This window comes from Stegodyphus dumicola, chromosome 11, assembly GCF_044657685.1.
Source record: "Stegodyphus dumicola isolate Sdum_Otavi_A_Nest chromosome 11, ASM4465768v1".
NCBI classification, from domain to species: Eukaryota; Metazoa; Arthropoda; class Arachnida; order Araneae; family Eresidae; genus Stegodyphus; species Stegodyphus dumicola.
In genome coordinates, this window is record NC_140778.1 from 91,974,563 (window position 1) to 91,995,515 (window position 20,953).

The following is a 20,953-nucleotide window of genomic DNA, read 5'->3' on the forward strand; positions in this document are numbered from 1 at the left end:
TTTTTAAGCCAATAACATTCACTGCAACAAAAATGAGTTTCTCCCTGTAAAAATCGAATTTCGTCTTCTAACATCTGACATGGAAGGTTTTCAACGATATACGAGTAACGTGCAAAATTAGTGATCTGCATACAAATATTTGAGGCTTCTTTAACTGAATGTGATTTTACACTTAAAGTAACCTAAATGACAAGACTTTTCATAGATATTATTAACTACAACATTTTCTTTTGTTCCAGGGTCTTGTGATTTTGAAGAAGACAAGTGTGCTTGGGTCGATGGCAAGGGCGATTACACCTGGGTGAGGAAAAGCGGAAATTCATTCATAAAGGATGAGATCCGTCCAAGTATTGATAAAACGCTGGGAACAGGAGATGGTACCCCAACGCGTATAATTTTCTGTAGTTTATTATGTGCTTTGGGATCATTATATAATATATTTTTTTTGTAAACAAACAAAGTAATGTTTCAAAATAATACAGTTAAAAAATAACTTAAATCTTTGTACTGATAGTATTTCTTAGAACTTCAGAACTTTTTAAATCGTATTTTTAGTAATAATTCAAATGACTACGTAATATTTATTTTGAATATTTCTATCAAAATTACATACCGATATTTAAAATAAAATTATTCAAAAATATACTTTGGATTGGTGTGACTTTACATAAAAATGTAAACTGTCGATGAGTTTCCTGGAAAACCAATCCAATCCAAGATGCATTGCTTCTCTAAATTTTATGTTTCCTGTACAGCTAGCATAAGTTCTTTTTAACTTACGTCTGATCGTCATCGAAGTCCGAGAAGTTTACTCAACATCTACAATAAAACATTGCTTTTTTCGTTAAATGTAAATTCTACGTAGTCTTGGTTCTGTGCCAAACTTTTTCTTCTTACGATCAGTCGGCATTTTATAGAAATTTTGTGTGTTCCGTATTTGTTTTCTTTGAACTATTTTAATTTTTACGGATATTTTTTCGTTCTCGGAAGCTGATGAGATTTTATTTTTTCTTTTCATTTATAATTTATTAATTCTTAATGTAATAAATATGAATTTCTCCAGATTTTTTAAAATCAAATTTATAACTAGCATTATGTTTTCTTAAGATTTCTCAGCTGGGGTTTTCTTTGTTATATGAAACCGGCTAATAGATCAAAATTATCCTCCATTTATTATTTTTACCTTTATCAGTATGCTTTAGTGCTTAAAGAAGCATGCGTGTATTTTATTCATTTCATAAATAATGTATTCAAGTTATTTTAATAAATGTTTATATCATAAGTTACTACAATTGTAGTGTTCAGTAGCATCTTCTAATCTTACCCATATATACTGAGATAAATTGTCTAAAAATTATCCATTGTTACAATAGATAGTGTGATATAAATTTATAAAGAAAAATCGCTTTAATTTATTTCGTTACGAGATTCTCAGTGAAGATAAACACTTAAGTCCTTACGCTACCTTTCTTCTAAGTGAATGCCAGGCCTTTCTCAGTGAGGCCTCAAATCATATATCTACTGTTACAAATTAATTCAATCATTTTCCTTGCTTATGTGATTTTAAGTAATTTTGCTCACTTCTCTGATTGCCCTGCAATTTTACGCAGTATGCAGTGCAGACAGCACCCGGGAGGGTGACTAATCACTTGGCTTGATCATTGGAACTTTGTTATATTTCAACATCTTGTGACCTGCACATATGCAAATATCAGTTATAGACTGCTACACGCATTTGTTCCATTTTGTATTTCCCTAATTTTCTTTTTATATTTTTTGTAATTAATGATCTTCAGCGCTAAGTTTCTGGAGAACTCTGCACCAGTGAGATGCCTACTGGCCATCACATGACAACGGTCATGCCCTTTTCAACTTCCATCCGGCCTTACGTGATCAAATTCACGCACTTCAATACTTGCCTCACACTGTGAAGCACTAACGTGAAGATAGCCGGAACACAACCCTGCATTTTTCAGGTTACTTGCGGCTAACAGCGACAGTCGGAGTTAGAGCATCACTCCTTTTCGCCTCCTCTTATCCGTCCTCGCGTGTCCTCACATTATCGTGAATCAAGGAAAAGCAGGCGCAGTTAAAGGCATTACCTAAGTCTGAGCTGGTAACTTCCCGCTTGAGATAATTCAATATTGTTACTGGTATTGGCATTATTTTAGGCGTATCATGGTTAACGCTTTCTGGTAACAAGTAGACGATTCGTAGTTTATGTTTCAGAGAGCGCACGATTGACGGTTAATGTTTCATTCCCAGAAAGCGCTTATATTCTGTTTACTAATGCACGACCGATGATAATGTTACATAATCCAAGTGGTGATTTATTATGATCCAAGTGGTGATTTATTATGATAATAATAAATCACCACTTGGATTTTCTTGACTTGTATTCATTCCTCCTCCTCTTATTCACCCTTTGAAGTTTTGAATGTTAGAAATTCCTAATCTCCCTGTTCACATTATTCTGGTGCAAAATGGTTATCACATTCAGCCGGAAGCTCAAAGATCCATGACATGATTCTCCGTAAAGCAAAGTTGAATGTTACATGTTCTTAAAAGGCCAGTGTCTTCTACAGACATATGAAAAAATTACAATAGAACGTTTTAAACAGTACACATACTATATAGAACACTTGTTCAATTATGGCTTTAAGTCAAAATTAATCTTACACTGACAATGGTTTAATAGTAAATTTCTATCGTCTTCAAGTAAGACGGGCACGCACCTTCCTTTCTTCAAGAAGCGAAAACACTCACACATGTTAAAATATACATAGAATATGTCAAGCTAAGGAAGAAGAGCAAATTTGTATGTGATTTATTGCCTCTTAATCACGCATTCATGTCGGGGCATATTTAGTGCTTAAACGGAATGATATGTTGATAACTAAACAGTCTCAGATGTAATTTTGAAAATAACGCAAAATTTTTAAGACTGTTTTATAACTTGTAATTCTGTAACTTCGAAGTTATGTTATAATACAAAATTTATTATAGTTAGTGTTACAAGATATCAATTTATTTATTTTACAACTTATTTTAAATTATAGGGCATAAATATATTTATAATCAGGTTTATGAAAATTGCATCGCTATGAAGAAATCATCATAATTGCATGAATTTATTCCTACGTGTAACTTGTAAAGATATACAGATACAATTAAATTTACAAAGCAATACAGGCATACCAAATGATAAAATTAGTATCTATAAGGATGCCATGGGCTGGAATAAGAGCTTTAATCGTAGTGTTAAAATAAACAGGTATTGAATATATATCTGAAGAATAGCATTGATGGCAGGACGACTTTCACGAGCGAGTTGCCGGCCACGAAACTTCAGACATGTTCAACAGGCGACATTCCAGGTAAATGGGCCAAGGAACAATTAATACCTGTCATGGTAACGAAAAGTCTAATTATTTTTAGAAACTCGTGGATGGGTCTTTTTCTGTTGATAAATACATTCAAGAATGTGTGGAATAAGGAATACCACTTCGGGCTCCTCATTCTCCCAGCTGCAGTAGCTACTTGTCATAATACCCTAAGTTCTTAGCAGATAAAATTGTCCATTGTTTCCTATGCTTCGCAATCGTCTGGTATATTTGATGACATTTTCGGCAGATGACGTTCACTCCTGTAGTGAACACGTACACCACCATCGACTTACTTCAAATTAAAACGAAATTCGTCGAAAACGACCATCTGATGACATTCGGTATGGCAAGAGATATGTTGGTGAACCCACTGTATCCCCATGCGTCCATGGGTTTGCTTCAGGGAAATCCTCTGCGCAGGAGTTTTGCGCCAGATTTCCCTAATGTAACGTAATGCGAGCTAAAGTGCAACAGACGTCGGTGGATTGTCGACGTTGACAGTGGTCCGTCTGTAGCACCAGTCCGAAATAGTGCCACCTATCGAGATAAAATAGCAAAGATCCGTAACTCTAATGCGGATGAGGTTTCTGCTTTAGCATATTGATTTAGCATTTGTGTGTCCCATGCAGCCTGTAAGGCATATTAAATCCTCTATTCCCACGCACGCATCACTCGTAAGACATTATGGTTCACATGACCTGCTATCTTACAATAGAAAATTTTTCACTAGTAAGCTGAATGTTTACCTGCGTTCAAGGACATTAACTTGCTTTCATTGAGCTCTTTGTCGTCTATGAGTTATAGTAACTTCGCATAAAACACTTACTGCTGGCAAATGAAGACAATTAACTTCTAACAATCTCTTTTTGTGCGGGAAGCCCAACAATTTAGAGACAGAGAGCTAGTCAACCTACACATGCGCTATCGCTCTAAATTTCGATTCATTTGCATGTCCTACCTGCTATGCATTCTTGGCTCAGTTTATTCATATGATTATTTCATGGTATTGCAATTTTCACAAACTGATGTGTATAGAGAAGAACTGTCATTTTATTCTCCCATTAGGTTACTACGTTTTCATTAATACTATAAACAAACAGCCTGGCAAACTGGCGAATTTGGAAAGTGAACTCTTCCGTGCTACGGATAAAGCTTTATGTCTCAATTTTTATTACTACTTGAAAAGGAGGCAAGAAAACGGGACGTTGTTGGTATGTATTACCATTTATCTCTATAAAAAAAAAAAAAAAAAATTGCAAATTTTGCCGAAATTATTGTGTTTAAATTTACCTTAGCATGGAAAAACTTTGTGATGCTTTCTTTTACTGATTTCTCTCTACAGAATTAACATAAAACTCATAGTTCCATTTAAATATAGACAACGACTACAGTTGTTCACATCCCATGGATTATATTTTTTTTTGACAACTCATTATTAACCACATGTTAAAAACTATTCAAATATAATATTTCGCAACATGGAAAGGGAGGGATTAAAATTACGATTAATATGCCAGTGAAGTTATATTACTATTTTACAATTTTTTATAAAAGTTCTCAGCAAGGATTTGTCAGAAATCTATTACTTCATATTACCCTTTGCGTAACTTTCGTACCCCTAAAAATTAGTTTTAAAGAGGAAAATATTACTTATTCTTAAGGATTTATAGTATTAGGTAAATAATTCTTTGCTACTTAGAAAAGTTATTTGATATATATCTAACATAATATTTTGGTGTCCTGTAAAACACATAGCAGACGGAATGTTATGTGTAAAACTAGGCATAATGAAAGCACCATAATTGCAAAACATATGATGGAAAAGAAAGTAAGAATAGAATATCGCAAGTGTCTTTTTATTACAATATTTGTGCACCTTGCAAATAGGAGGAGCTCCTTATTTTTAAAGGGAAAATTTAATTTTTCCTTACTTACAAAGTGTAAGGTATTTGTAATTCTGTAATCCTTACTGAAATAAAGAAGAATATGTGAAAAAATAAAATTTCCTCATTTGCTCTACAGTGTGATTTCATCCTCCAGGAAAAGATAGTTCAACTTCTCGGATGCGCTGTGGTTCATTTTTTAGCGCCGGTAACTGGAATGCTAGTGTGCTTTCTCCTGTATTCCTGTTAAAGAAATTTTTTAGTGAACCAAAAAAACGAAGCAAAGTTTCGTTTCAAAGAAAATAATACCTAGCCATACACCTCTTATACAGTGTATTATGTTTCTGCGAAAACTCTACGTCCTATTTTTGCTCTGCTAAATGTAACCTGTATGCATCTGCACTACGATCAGAAACATTAAATATTTCCCAAAGATACTTCCAACAAGTTTCGTTTTAACAGAATCTCGTTAGCAAACGTAATAACTCTAACAAACGAATTGCACATTTAACACGCTGACTGCACACGAATTATTAAAATGTATTCCAGGCCATGACCGCTGCTATACCATGCGTCAATTGGTTTCGTTCTTGGGAAGAAAATCTCTTTTAGGCAACTAGCGCTGCTCTACCATGCGTCAACTGTTTCTGATCGTAGGATATTAGAAAATACAGGACGAAATATTTTGGGATATATATTCAGGTTTAAAATCTTGCCTCAAGAATTAAGTCTAAGAAAAGGGCGTGAGATTTGAAAATTATTTCTTCTTCTCCACATACTTTCTTTGTAGTGACAAATGGTTGAATTTCTATTTGGAAAAAGGTTTTGCTTTTGCTGTTTGGAATGTCTAAAAGAAAACTAAAGAAAGATTTTTCAGTGAATCATATAGAAGTAAAGAAGAAACATGTTGCGAGGATTAGTACAAATTCGAATTGTAGCTATAAAGTATAGTCGAGATTTTTCAGAAAGATAATTATAAACAAAATTACGTATTAAAATTCTAATTCGAACAATAATAGACACAGTGATAATAAATGTGTTATAGATACTACTTTTAATATTTTACAAGAATTGTTTGTTTAGAAAGGAAAAAAAGTTTATACAAAAAAAAAAAAAAAAAAAAGCACACTTCAATTTAGTAAACGGAATGAATTTGGGTGTCGGCCACAAATTGTTTTTGTTTCTTTCTTTAAACATTCAACAACCATTTTTTACAAATACCTACTTCAAATCGTAAGTACTCAAAGAATGTCACCTGATAACGGATGACATGGCCTAATCAGAATTTTTGCCGTCATCCCAATACTGTTGAAGCGGAAGTCAAAGTGTTAAAACGTAAGTTTAATCCAATTCTATTGCTCTACAATGTAAACCAAAGAAGAGGTTTCTTTGAGATTATAAAAGCTTTTCAGTAGCATCAGAATATTTGCTACATTAACCTCGACGTAAACAAAGTTTACATAATAATATTTATATATTTACAGTGTGATGCTTACGGTTGCAAGTTTACAGTGAACTTGATATTTTTCGTACACATAACCTTGTGTAGAATATTATATTCTTATATTTTTTCCTTTAGCAGTAACCAGTTTGTATATTATGAAGAATAGAATAAAAATATGATAGGCACATAAAGGTACACTGAAGTGCCCCTGAATTAGGGACAGACATAGCTATGCAAATTTTATAGGCTTCGCGGCATCTGTGCTCACGTGAAAAAATGTGGTAAATGCACATACATCTAGTACTATAATTGTTGCTCATCAGACGTTTCAATTAACAGTATGGGTAAAACTTCTGATTTAGACAACTATAATCTCGGAAAGATAGTAGGCATTCGACGCATGGGCCATTCAATTTCCAAAATCCTCAGTGGGCTAAGATTTTCAAGGTCTACAGTACAAGAGTATACAGAGAATACACGGATGGTGGGAAAAAACTAGGGATCAGGCAAATTGCAAAGGACAATTAACCTAGAATAAGCATGGTATGAGACGGCTCAGCCGTATTGTACATTGTCAACGAAGTAAAACATTAACTCAAATTACCACCCAGCTGAATCAGGCCGACAGTCGTACAGTCGGTAAAAGGATAGTGCGAAGCTCTCTTCACCATATGGGCTTCGGAAGCCGTACACACACGAGAGTACCTTTGCTGAATGCATGCCATCGAGCTTCACTTCTTAACTGGGAAAGAAAATACAGAGATTTGAAATGATGGAGTGATGAGTCTCGATTCCGACTAATTAATTCCGATGGGAGGCTGAGAATATGGCGTCAGACTCATGAAGCCATGAACCTTGTATGGCAGACTGGAAAGGTACAAGACCATGGTGGCTTAATCATGGTCTGGGATGTTTTCCCTTGCAATGTTTGGGATCTTTGGTACTTGTACCAACCTTCTTCATATGATTCGGTACGTAGAGTGGCTGAGTGATCATCTCCATCCATTTATGTTGTGCTGTCATTCTCACAGAAATGGAGTATCCCAGCAAGATAACTGCACCTCTCACAGGTCCCAGTTGGCTACTTCCTGGTTGGATGAGTGTTCTTCTAACTTGTGTCATAAATTGGCCACTTAAAAAGCCTTGACTTAAATTCCACTGAACATCTTTCGGACGTTTTGGAGAAAGGTTTGAAACATCATCGCACAACACTATCGACTCTTCCTAAATTATAGACAGCTGTATCCGATGTTTGGCAAGCCATTCCCGTAGAATGCTTCTAGAAACGTATTGAATCTAAGCTTCGTCGTTTGGCAGCCATTATGAAGGCCAGAGGAGACACAACACGTTATTGACTAGCAATCCCTTATTCAGTATATATTTTATATTTTGTATTAAATATGAAACTTCGTAATCTTTGTTCTTCCCTAGTAGCTTTTTTGATAGTATAAAAGATTTTCACCAGCTTCAGAATATTTTATGCATTGAATTCAAAGTAAACAAACTTTAAACATAAATATTTACATATTTACAATGAACATGATAGTTCTCACAGGCATAACCATGCCTAGATATTCTTATTTTGTTTTTCCATTTTTTTTATCAGTAACCCGTTTGTATGTTATGGAGCAAGAGAATAAATGTACTGATAGATATAGAAAGATACATTTCAAGTTTCTTATTAAATATGAAATTAAGTAATTATTGTTCTTTCCTCGGGCAGTTTTGCATGAATTAAAGATATGATTTGGATTACTTGATTATGGCAAATAACTTGAGGGTTATCTCCCTAAAGGGAGGGATTCTATAAAGGAAACTGGCTCCTGTACAGGTTACATTTGAGGTAAAACCATGAAAATACCAATGAAGGCAGCCCGTTTGCCTGGATTCTAAACACAGACCAAAACAAGCAGTGTTCAGCGACTCTACCGCTCAGTCGCTGGTGCACGCATGAACACTTTATTTCATTTACAAAGTGTAAGCAACACTTACACTTTATTAATGAAATAAAGTGTTACTGAATTAAAGCTAAATGAATTAAAGTGTTTATTAAAATTAATGTGTTAATTAACTCACGTTAAGATAATTCTCTAAACGTTTAACAAATTTCCCCAAATCCATCAGTCTGTGTTTCCTTTTCTAAGAAAGATATATGATTGTAAAAATCTTGATTTATTTCAAACTACAGCGGTTGGACAAAAATAGGAAACACCTTTAAAAAACATGTTTTCTTAATATGGTGTAGGAAACCCGTTGGCATCCAAAACAGCTTGCAGTCTTCTCGGAATGGATAAATACAGTTCCTGTATGTTTGCCAAGGGAATATTATACCATTCTTCCTGCAAAACGGTGGCAAGTTCAGATAACGATATTGGCGGTAGATAACGAGAACGCACTTTCCGTTCCAATGTAGACCACAAAGGTTCGATAATATTCAGGTCTGGTGACTGTGGTGGCCAGGGGAGATGGGACAACTCATCCTCGTGCTCAGAAAACCACTCCTGGACAATGTGAGCTGTGTGAACTGGGGCTTTGTCGTCTTGGAAGACATCATCACCATCGGGGAACAAAGTTTGTACCATGGGATGAACTTGATCGGCCAAAATGTTCACATAAATCTTGGCAGTCATGTGCCCTGACACAGTTATCATGGGGCTAGCAGAGAACCACGATATGGCTGCCCAAACCATAACAGAACCCCCGCCATGTTTCACTCTTGGTAACAAGCAGTCTGTATTATAGGCTTGAGATGGCGTTCTCCAAACGTAAACTCGGCCAGAAGTGGGAAACAATGTGAAAGAAGACTCGTCAGACCATATTACTCGCTTCCACTGCTCTATAGTCCAGGCTTTATGACTTAAACACCACCTTTTCCTGTTACGGGCATTAGCATCACTGATGAGTGGCTTCTCAATTGCAGCACGGCCAGCAATTCCCTGTTTATGAAGCTCCCTTCTAATTGTTTTGGTACTCACAGGGTTCGGTAACACAACATTCATTTCAGCAGTAACTTTTGCAGCTGTGGTCTTCTTATTTTTCGTCACAATTGCCTTTAATGATCGTCTGTCACAATCACTCAGGACACACTTTCATCCGCGCTGTTATTTAGCAGATGATGTTTTTTCGCTTTTCAAATATGCGGAATAAATCTTCGATACAGTACCTCTTGAAACACTAAACACCTCGGCTACCCTGCTTACGGAAGCACCTACCATACGTGCTCCAACAATTTGCCCACATTCGAAGTCTGTTAACTCTGACATAATGCAATGACAACCTCACATAACAGTACTCCGACAACAACTGAACTGTTTAGCACATTTACGAAGTTGTATAGGTGGCGTCAGTAGTCAAAAATGCCAGCGCCACCTACATATTTCATTAAAATCAATCTTTCTTTTCAAACATGCATTTCACAAGGTGTTTCCATATTTTTGTCCATCCACTACATTTAAACTGAAATGAACTCTATTACGGAAATCTTTCACTTCGGATTAGGTCATCAGAAAAGATGAAAATGGGACAGAATCAATAGTTTGGAGACTGCAAACTCCAGTGGGAAATGGATGGATGAAGGGTTCTGTAGCCCTAAAGCCAACAGCCTCAAAAACTCGGGTATGTATGTTAGATATTGCCTAAGCAAATTAATGATATTTATGTAAGTTTTGGGAATTATATTTAAATATATGTAACATTCGCTTTCGTCTAACTTCAGTTGTCTTTAAACAATATAACCGTTAAATGTTCAGCAATACGCAGTATCTTCCATCGAATATTTCTTTTCTTTTCAATTGTATGGCTTCTTTATAGACATATTGATTTCTGTAATGAGCTGTATTGAAACTTACTTTTATAACAAAACAGTTATGCTGTGGATTTTGGCATCTTGGGGTTTCAAAACCAAATGATCGTGCAATGCTTTAAAAAGTAGTATTTAGGTCCATACATATTAAAGTGTAACAACTGAGATGTAATGAGATATTTGGTCTAGAGCATTTTTTTTCCTCGTAAGTTGCTTTTATTTTTAAATTATTTTTATTGCAAGGAGAATGAAGCAACAATTTGTATCCATATCTAAAAACAATGATTAAATATATAATCATATTGCACTTTTTATTTATGTACGTCACACCTCTTCATAATTGAAAGTATTTTAATACTTCCAGTTTCAGGCAATTTTCAGAGCTATTCTTGGATCTTCTGGTTTTTTCGCTATTGATGACATTCGAATTCGAGTTGGAGAGGCATATTGCCATACTTCACCTTCCGGGGCAGATCCTGGATTTAAAAGTATGCAGCATTCATTTATTCTAAATAACTTGAATTCTGTTATCTAATGTTAATTGTGTCTTCTTTTGGTTGTAACTAGGCATATCTGATAAAGTTCCGATCTTGTCAACTCAGAAATTTCGTGAAGTTTAACAACAATTTTCAAGATACCTATCCAATAAAAGTACAGAGCTCTGTTAACACTTCCAGGGGCCTAAATTGTGTTGATCCAACTACAACACGCAATAAGCACAAAATGATAGAAATTAAACGTACATATTATATAGTACTATGCAGGTCTAATTAATAAGCGGACTGGCACCTAAAATTTGCGATTTCATTGATCAAAATATTTTGAAAAGGATTTTGCTAAAACGATCAGTTAAAGACAAATATAAAGTGTTATTTTAACAGAAGTGCCATGTTGCTCTGTTAGTGCCATGTTGCCATGTTTGTGCCATGTTGTCATGTCAGTGCCATGTTGCCATATTAGTGCCATGTTGCCATGTTAGTGCCATGTTGAATGCCATGTTAGTGCAAGTGTTATTTTAACAGCAGCATATTTAAAAAAAAAAGAAACACAATAAATTATGGTAATTGGCGAACATTCAGATGATATATAAAGTAACAACCAGATTATTTAACTTGGTTTATCATACGTTATACTAAAAACTTTCCTAACTCCTGATGTTAAGAAAAACGGAAAGACTAGTTATGAGTTATTTTACATTTTATACACACACACACACACACACCAAAAGAAAAAAAAATAACGAGTCCAGTAAAGCAAAGACGACTATTTTATTTTTCAATTTTTATATTTCCCCTACTGAAAGAAATTCCTAATTTTCAATTTAATGAAATCACTCATAGACTTTAATACTGGCACAACTCGAAATGGAGTTTCAAAACAAACACGACTAATGTTTTCCTTGGTTTTAGAAACAGGAATCACACTTTTGAATTAAGGAGTAAACATGTTGAAATTGACATACATTATTTAATGATGAATATTATCAAATTGTGTTATTGTTACCATTTGTTGCAGTTATATTGAATCATACTACAATTTCGCAGATCTCAATAATGTGAAAAATTTAGAAACAAGAATTTGTTTCATGAAACATTTGACCACTATAAGGTATTTTCTCCGTTCTTTTCGCATGCCTTCGTGTTGTAATTGGAAGCATAGCTGATCGCTACTCGAGACGCCAAAAGCTGGAGACCAGGCGAAGGCACTGCTCATTTGCACCTCTCCTGCTTCAAAATAACCTAATAACTGTACAAGAGACGACCGAACTAAAAATTCGCGGACGATAATTCGTCACCACCAGGATTTGTCAATTGGGTCTCCTAGTCTCCAGTCGCCCTTTAAAAGGGAAAATTTTAAGGTAGTTTATCCCTTCTTTCCGCATGCCTACGTGGTGTTATTGGAAGCATACTCTGCGCGTATTCGAGAGGTCCAGGGTTCGAGGGGTACTGCAGATTTTGTACGTCTTGTGCTTCAAAATAACTTAATGACTCTACACCACATTGTAGCATGTACTACATAATTATAAAACGGCGTTCTTAAAATGTAATGTTACATCTTACTCGAAATACTAAAGACAATAACTTCGATATGTTTCAAAAGAGGTTTCATAAATCAAATGTTATATTACGGGAAAAGGCTGAGTAACAACTTAGTATTGCGCTTCTGGATATTAAACTTAGCAGATTGTCAGATTTTTGTATTATATATTCCAAGAGGCTTGTTTTCAGCTTTTATCATCTTTGCTTCCTGGAAGGACTGCAAATGTTTACTGTCTCTGGAAAGGTTTCACATTGATGGTGTTAAAATCTGTTTCTTTAGAAGGTGTTTTACAGAAGAAATAATCCACCAATTGTTTTCCCACTTTCAGTACAGGTCACAGGCGAAAGCGGGTCTGGACGCCCGCCCGGCCAGCTATTTGGGTATTGTCCGGAGCCGACAACTGTCTATGACCCGTAGCTCCTGTATCTCCAAGGCCAGCGCATCTTGAGATCATTTAGAGATGTTTAAAATCATATAACGCCAAAACGTGCTAAATGCTAAGAAATACAAGGGAATGGTATTTGCTGAATGTAGAGAGATGGTACCTAAACATGACACATTTGAGGTATGGATATTGTATCATAAACACATAATACAAGCACTTATATTAACAGGTAGTACGCCACTAAACACCAAATAATCCAGCTTTAGAGATAAACACTAATACAAACAAACACTGTTAAGACTAGAACAAGAGCTAATTATAGTAATACTAAATGTATATAATATACTGTGGAGTACGACGCTAAAGTATTTAAAATGACACATGTGCATAGCACTATAATCAGCACTGAAGCATACAGACCCTATACAAAAGGAATTGTAGGCATTAGTACTATGTGATGAACATATACTGCAACACTAATGCTACATGTAATACAAAATTAATACATCTAAACTGCATGACACTTTTCTAGCCGCTGAAACATAGAGATTCCATCATAAAGCATTTCGAGAGAAGGTACCGTCATATGAACATTTACTACGATATTAATGCATCTAAAATATACAAAAAAGAATCACTGTTATAGTAGTGAGACATACCCCAATTCTAATACAGTACTTGAGAAAATTGGAGACACATATTAGATTGCAGATCTAACTACTTCGGCCGTTATGTATGATATACATACGGTTACGACCTTGTGGCAACCGAATGGGCATGAGGGAAATGTAAATTCCAAGTAATATTTATTGGCTTGCAGAATTTTGCCTTAACAACATATTTTTATGTACACACATCTGAATGCAGCTATCTACCTGTGTCTCTAGAATAGAACTACAGTAAGAAACAGTACATACGAAATAGACATGGCTAAGTTGTGAGCTGAATGTGAATGTTTTTACGAATCTTTGTTGCATGCTACTGAAGAGGCAAAAGACTACTGTTTAGATTTCTCACTGCAGTAAATGACGTTTAAGTGCTTATTATTATTATTACTTAGAATAAAATGTTAACCTATGAGATTCATTACATGAGAACAAACTTTCTTTGTGCTCAACCCATGTCACCCTTTGTACCAACGAAACAAAATTTGCGGAAAGCACTTTTTTTTGTTTTAATTTGAAGAAAGGTGCAGTGTCGATTGCTGTGTGTCCCAATCTGAGGAGATCGAGCAGTGCAGCCTAGTGACCACAAAAAAGCAAAGACTGCAACATAGACACAACTGTTCATCTGTTAGTGATGTACAGAAGTAAAATATGTATCACCACTGCTGCCAAAAAAAGACGATTTTACGATTCTGAAAATGGCTTAAAATAAAAATTCGTGTTTTCGGAGTTGTGCCAGTATTGCTGCTTGTGATCCAAGTACAAGATTATACCACTAACCAATTGATTTACCTTTACTATCATGAGCTATAAGTGTCAGGTAAATTATCTTAAACGCATAATTGTAACTCCTTATAGTTTAAAAATGAATTTGTGATTAATATAATTTATCGTAAAAGAAAGTTGTATATCACGTTACTTTTAATGTCCCTATTAAAGCATTAATGATGGAAAATATTCCTAACTGACGAATAACAATTAAATGTTTTCTATTTATTTGGAAACCTTTAGTAGCAACGCAGAAATCAGGGTATAATAGTACATAACACTAATAAAATAATAATTTTAGAAATATCAATTTTAGGAAAGTGGTACGAAAATAATTAGGTCCGATCTTATATCTCTTCTTTGTGACTGACTTCCCTAAAACAGGCTTTAACTACAATTACTTCATTGGCTGTTATGCAGATGATACGGCGCTTGCTGTAAAATCTATGTGTCCTAATCAAGCTGTCAGGAAACTTCAACAAGTCAGGCCGCAAATAGAATTTTGGTGTACCAAATGGCGTATTTCAATTAACGCAGATAAATCCAAACTGCTCATTATCCGAAAGAAGAACTCTGCCACTGAAATAACAGAAAAGCTTAAGCTATTTGACATAGGAGTTCCTAGAGTACGCAAGGCGAATTACCTTGGTGTTATTATTAATGATCAATTTTCCTGGAAGGATCACCTGACTCATGTCAGGGGAAAAACACTAGGAGTCATTCAGAGTCTTAACCCACTTATTAACGAGCACTCTAAACTGGACTTAAGAAGAAAACGGCACTTATACATCTCTGTTATGCGGCAAATCTTCACGTATGCTTCCCTTGCGTGGGCATCAGTTAGAGACAGGGACATATCTAAATTACAAATTACACAGAACAAGTTGCTGCGCACCTTCACGAATGCGCATTATTTCGTATCTAATAGGACTTTACACAAGGACTTGAAAATTGAAACTGTAATAGAGCATCTTCATCGCTTAAACTCCAGCTTTTTCCAGAAAGCAGTTACATGCCCTCACATGTCAAAATTACATGTATTTGACTACATTCCACTACTGGAAGATAAAGAGTTACGACCGCTGGCAGCCCACCTAGCCAAAGATCTGAACTTTCCTACATAATGTAGAATATTCCTGTATATAGTTGTATATATTGTGTATAGCTTTTATGAATACTTTTTTTCATTATTTCATCGAAACTTTTATATGATATCTGATCTTGCAAACTGCACTTTTCTCACTGTAACTCTATGTCTGCAAATGTACGCTTTTGAGAGTTTGTATTCCTACAAACTCGTTCTGTCATGTAGTATATTCTCACAGTAGCTTATCATAAAAACTCATGATTGCTTTACCTTGTACTGCTCCGTCTGCGGGGCGTCTTCTTGTCTGGCCTAATTCCTAGGCTTGCGGCATCTTGCTCGCCCCCCTTCTGCCTCACCTCATTCTCTTAACTCCTACCACGTCAGACTTCCTACCGTCATGTGCCTACTGGCTCTCCTCATGAGCTGGAAACAGCGCGCGAAGCGCGCTACTCCAGCCATACTTGTTCGGATCGGATACGAAAATAAACAGTTACATGAGAATTTATTCACTAATTATTATTTTGTCATGGCCATATTCAAATTTCTACTGCCTTGTTCAAAATTAAAGCCGGAATCCAGTAGCATATGCAGACAGCTTCCACTAGCACTTTTCTTGCGCGGCGTGGTCAAAAATATGTTATTTCGACAAAGGGACATAGATAACTGTTTAAAATGCAGTTGGGTTATGATAAATCTTAATCCAATTGTTATCTGTTATGGTAATATGCGTTATACATTTTATTCTGACAGAGAGGAAGTTATTACTTCATATACTCAGTTTTAACTATGATTTGTTATACGTGAGGAGAATGTTCTAAAGTAAAATCTTGTAAAATATGTGTATGTCATCTTTTTACTTTTTTTCTCCAGGTCTTCCTGAGGAAGGTACCAGCGTATCTTCTAATATATTTGAAATGTAAGTTAAAGGTATGTCTTACTGTATGTGTGTTGCATCATTGCTCATTTGTCAAAAAAGAACTGGGTTCTGAATCCAGAACCCAGTTCTTTTTTGTTTTCGGAGAAACTTCTGGGAAAACAGATTTTACTGATGCTTGAAAAGATACTCAAGTATAATGTGTTAATGAAACTTTAACTTTCTACGACTGTGTTAACCATTCATTAGATTTCTTTTCGAACATAAAACCCAAAGGCAAGTGATAATTTCGATTGTTATTAACACATACATAAATTTGTTTACATATTAGCGGAAGAACCGGATGCCAGTTAAATTAGATTGAAAGTAATGCATCTAACAACAGAGAGAACGATACCGCTGCAATCCTTCTCTAATAGCGATGCAAAAATACGATTCATAGTCATACATTTTTAGCCTGATGCGATATGGAACCCACATAAAAAATTAGATAGAAAAATAAACTAATTCTCTATCCTTATATTAGAAACAATGGCATGCAGGTTTTAATGATTTTCGTCATTCTAATCAAATGGTCTTAAAAGCTCAAGTTCCATCCAATATTTCGTTTCTATTCAATTTTCATCGAATAAATGTGGCAAAAAAATTGATTATAATTGATCAGAAGTCAATAACGCCAGCAAACAAACACACAACCAGGCACTCTACTTTATATACATTCAGATTTTGTGAATCTTACAGATTTTTGATTAACAAACTTTACAATTTGAAAGCGATCAGTAGGGACACTTTTCGAAATAAAGAATTATTATTTCCAAACTGCGAGACTGTTGCCACTCGGAAAAAATGAGCACGAAAATTAGTGTTTTCAGAGTTTTTAATTAATATATCAGCTCATTAAAGTCTCAAGAAGATGGGAATAGTCGAAATGGCTTCCCAAGAATTTTTGGAATCGTGAATAATGTAATTAATCTTTGGCAATGCTATTTTTATTTCATTGTAAAAGATAGCAATTTTTTATTAACAAACTCTACGGTTTGAAAGCGAGCAGTGGCGACACTCCTCGAAATAAAACTGATTTTTATCTTCAGTCTGCGAGACTATTGCCACTCGGAAAAATGAGGGCAAAAATTAGCGTTTTTAAATTTTTTTTTTTTTTTTTTTTTTTTGAAAAACGTAAACTTGGAAGTTTTTCAGGACACAGAAAGGAATTGTAGAACGTTTTGGTGACGATAGCTATAGTATTAACTGAGTTATTAGCGACAAACAGACTTTCTTCTTAATATACATATAGATAATAAAATTATTACAAGCATAATTATTAGGCAAACACCTTCGGCATTGTTAGGCATAATACTTTTATTCTACCAAAACGTAAGTTATCGAGTAAACGTAAGTTATTGCTGGGCTGTCTCAAGTTATTGAATAACTTGAGAGACGTAAAGCTCGAAGCTCCACCTATCGGCGGGGCTTTCAGTTCAAAACAGCGAGAACACATTATATGCGTAAATTACCTAACTTAAAGAGAAAGTCCAAATTTTAGCAAGCAGAATCACATTGGATGCAATCTGAGAGTGTCGTATATTTTCCACTGTAAATTTTTCCACTCCAACAGGGTAGGAATAAGCACGAGGGTTCCCAATACCACTACATTCACGAAAGATAAAATAGGACTCTAACTATACGCCGTCAAGGTCTTAAGTTTAGTATTATTGTTAGGATGAGGAAAATAATTTTCTCCTATTTGACTACCTCTACATGACCCACCCAGTCACAATCCGCAGTAAATTAGATAGATCTCCAGGGTGTCAGAACTGTAATCTGTATTTGAAGTTTGTACTAGTTAAAGTTTGACAGCGATTGTCGCGATCATGAGTACAAACATGCATTCGCCAATCAGGCCGATTTATTGACGAAATAGGATGTATGGAACGTGAATCATATAGTGGGAATTTTTTCCGTTCTTATTAATAACCTCTTTATTTTCATTGCATTAAAAAACCATATATTTTAATGAAGCAGAAATTTACTGTTAAGTAAATAAGATAATATTCTGTACTTGAATTTAATTATTTGTATTTGATTGTTGTAAATTTGTTTAAATTAATTGATTGTATAGGGAAACTGATAAATATAAGTTGTTAAATCGACCATATGATACCATATAGTTCTGATTTCACCCATGATTCAGGTCCTAGTGGCAGAGCGGTCTAGCTGTTTGTTGATTTTAACTCTGTATATTGTAAGGTAATCATGTATTTTATCTAACCAGCTATTTTACAGTAAATATCTTTACTGTCCTTCTCGTAGAAAGAAACACTTACTTCGCTTCGACCTGGATCAATATCGGCAGCTTTCTGGGAAGTGTCTTCTAGACAGCGCGTCGGCGCTTCAACATGATGAACCCTTCCGATAACGGAGAATGATGTGCCATTTCTGGAGACTCTATATCCATCGGGATATTTGGCCTCCGGGATTGTTGAAATTTAGAAGACAAGTTAAAGATGCATGATCTGTGTGAAACAGAATTTTTCTGCCATATATATAATGATGGAAATGTTTTATGGCTTTAACTGTGGTAATCAACTCTTTCCTGGTAACTCAATAATTCTCATATGGTGTAGGTAGACACTTGCTCCAGTATGCCACGGCACGTCATTGACCGCTTATTTCTTGTAAAAAACAGTACCATCACTCTCAATGCTCGCATGCGTGTCGACAATAAATGGCTTGTCGATCTGAAGATACATTAGGATTATGGCAGATATAAAAACCTCCTTTAGTTTGTTAAATGCTTAGTTTGCGGTGGCAAAAAAGGCCTTCACAGTATTTTCTTGTAGTATGTGCAAAGCTCCAGGAAACGTCCCAGTTCTCGGTCATCAGGGCATTGTCGGGGCTTCTGCAATCTTTAACTGCTGACAATTTCTGGATCTGTACAAACACCTTCGGCAGACATGACTTGTCTGAGGAAAGTCATTCCTATGCGAATAGGTTTCATTTGGGTGGACCTAAATGTAGATTGACTTTCTTCAATTTCTGAAGCAGATTCCTAATATTTTCCAAATGTTCTTCAAAAGTTTCCCGACAATGATGGTGTCATTCAGGTATATCAGACTGGGTTCGTAGGAAAGACTTTTTATCTCAGTTTCTGTTAGACGATTGAATGTTTCTCTAGCTTTACATACTCTTGAATTGCCAAAGTTCTTGTCCGGTAGTTTAAACCGTTTTTTCTTGGTCATCAGGGTGTAGCTCTACCTGACAATATTCACTCATTAAATGAACTGTCGAAACCACTTGCTTTCAAAGAGAGAGTCCAGAATGTCATTTGTTCTACATCAAAGAGAGTGGATATAGAGTACATCCCAGAGAGCCCAATACTGGTTCGCTGCAGACCTGTAAATCGAAATGGCCAGCCAGGTAGGTTTCCTATTTGAAGACTTCATTAAATCAATTATGGCTTTAACGTCGCCATCTTCTAATTGGTCTTTAATGACTTCTTCGTCACTCCATTGGTGCGACCGGATTAATCAACACGAATTTCACCACCACAGTTCCAGCACTTAAGGTTATTATCTCTCCTATTCCTATGCAAGGGACTGACTGGCCCGGTTAAATCGTTTAAACTTGTAGTTAATTGATGCACTGGGTGCTGGACTTGAGCAGGTCTCATAAGGTAGCGGTCTTCACGAGTTGCTTGCTGGGCTGTCTCAAATTTCATGCCTCACTATAAAGCGCTTTTTTAAACCCTTCACATCTGTCATTCACAGTGCTTTCTGTAACTCAAGATCCCGGATGCTATCGATAATGTACTGCAGTGACAGGATTTCCAGTCTGAAAAGGCAAGATAATACGACCTTTCAATATCCGTGGCGAGCATCGGGAATGCATCCGTGGGCATCTGTCTGCAAGATTAAATGAAGCCTGCCTTAGACTTTTAAACACTTCTAACCAAAGCGCCACATAGAACTTCGATGTTTAGCCTCTGACTTTCGTGTAGAGTTTGAAGGATATTCGCGGCATCTGCTATCAGAGAAGCGACGAGATAGTAGGTCTTAACATGTGAATCCCATTTATTTGCATCCGACACTATAAAAAACTGATTATCTGCCACTTTCCAGGAGGTTTTCTTCCCACCATATGTTAATAGATTTTGAGAGGGAGGAACAGGCATGGCTAAAATTTTAAAACCATCGTAACTGCTTTCTGCTATCGCAATAAATATCTTTAAAGTGTCAAATTCTTTTAGCGACAGCAGCAACTCAATAATCGATTTGTTGTCTCACAGCAGAAAGCTCTCTTGTACTTATCCTTTTACAGACTAAGCTCTATACCTACTCCAACTTTATTTTGAATCGTCTCAAGTCTGCCTTACACACCTTCAAATTTGCTTTCTATTATTGCATTAATTTGTTTTCATTTTGTGATGATCTGCCTCCATCTTGTCTTGTCACGCTTTCATCGCTTCTTGACGCACTTTCATCTCCTCATAATAGGAGTTGGCGGCCCCTTCCATCTTTGCTTGGAATGCAGCAAAAGCACCAACCAGCTGTTTAGTTGTTCATCGCTTTTGTCATCGGCATTCAACTCCACTGCTATTAACAAACATAGTTGAGTGCGTA

General features: G+C 35.7%; 2 protein-coding genes across 5 annotated transcripts in view; one reads left to right on the forward strand and one right to left on the reverse strand.

Moving 5' to 3' along the window:
* LOC146994203 (uncharacterized) overlaps positions 1 to 20,953 on the reverse strand; it is a 97,412-nt gene that overhangs the window by 67,623 nt on the left and 8,836 nt on the right. The gene's annotated exons all lie outside the window — the stretch shown is intronic.
* Positions 1 to 20,953, forward strand: part of LOC118198257 (apical endosomal glycoprotein-like) — a 74,369-nt gene that overhangs the window by 49,736 nt on the left and 3,680 nt on the right. For 2 of the 4 annotated variants that reach the window (XM_085826991.1, XM_085826992.1), the window contains 5 exons: positions 240 to 377; positions 4,452 to 4,597; positions 10,212 to 10,328; positions 10,880 to 11,003; positions 16,331 to 16,376. In XM_085826991.1, coding sequence (XP_085683117.1) covers positions 240 to 377; positions 4,452 to 4,597; positions 10,212 to 10,328; positions 10,880 to 11,003; positions 16,331 to 16,376 — 571 coding nt within the window. Of the gene's footprint in view, positions 1 to 239; positions 378 to 4,451; positions 4,598 to 10,211; positions 10,329 to 10,879; positions 11,004 to 16,330; positions 16,388 to 20,953 lie in introns of all 4 variants that reach the window. The other 2 variants (XR_015044068.1, XR_015044069.1) reach the window with 2 other exon arrangements.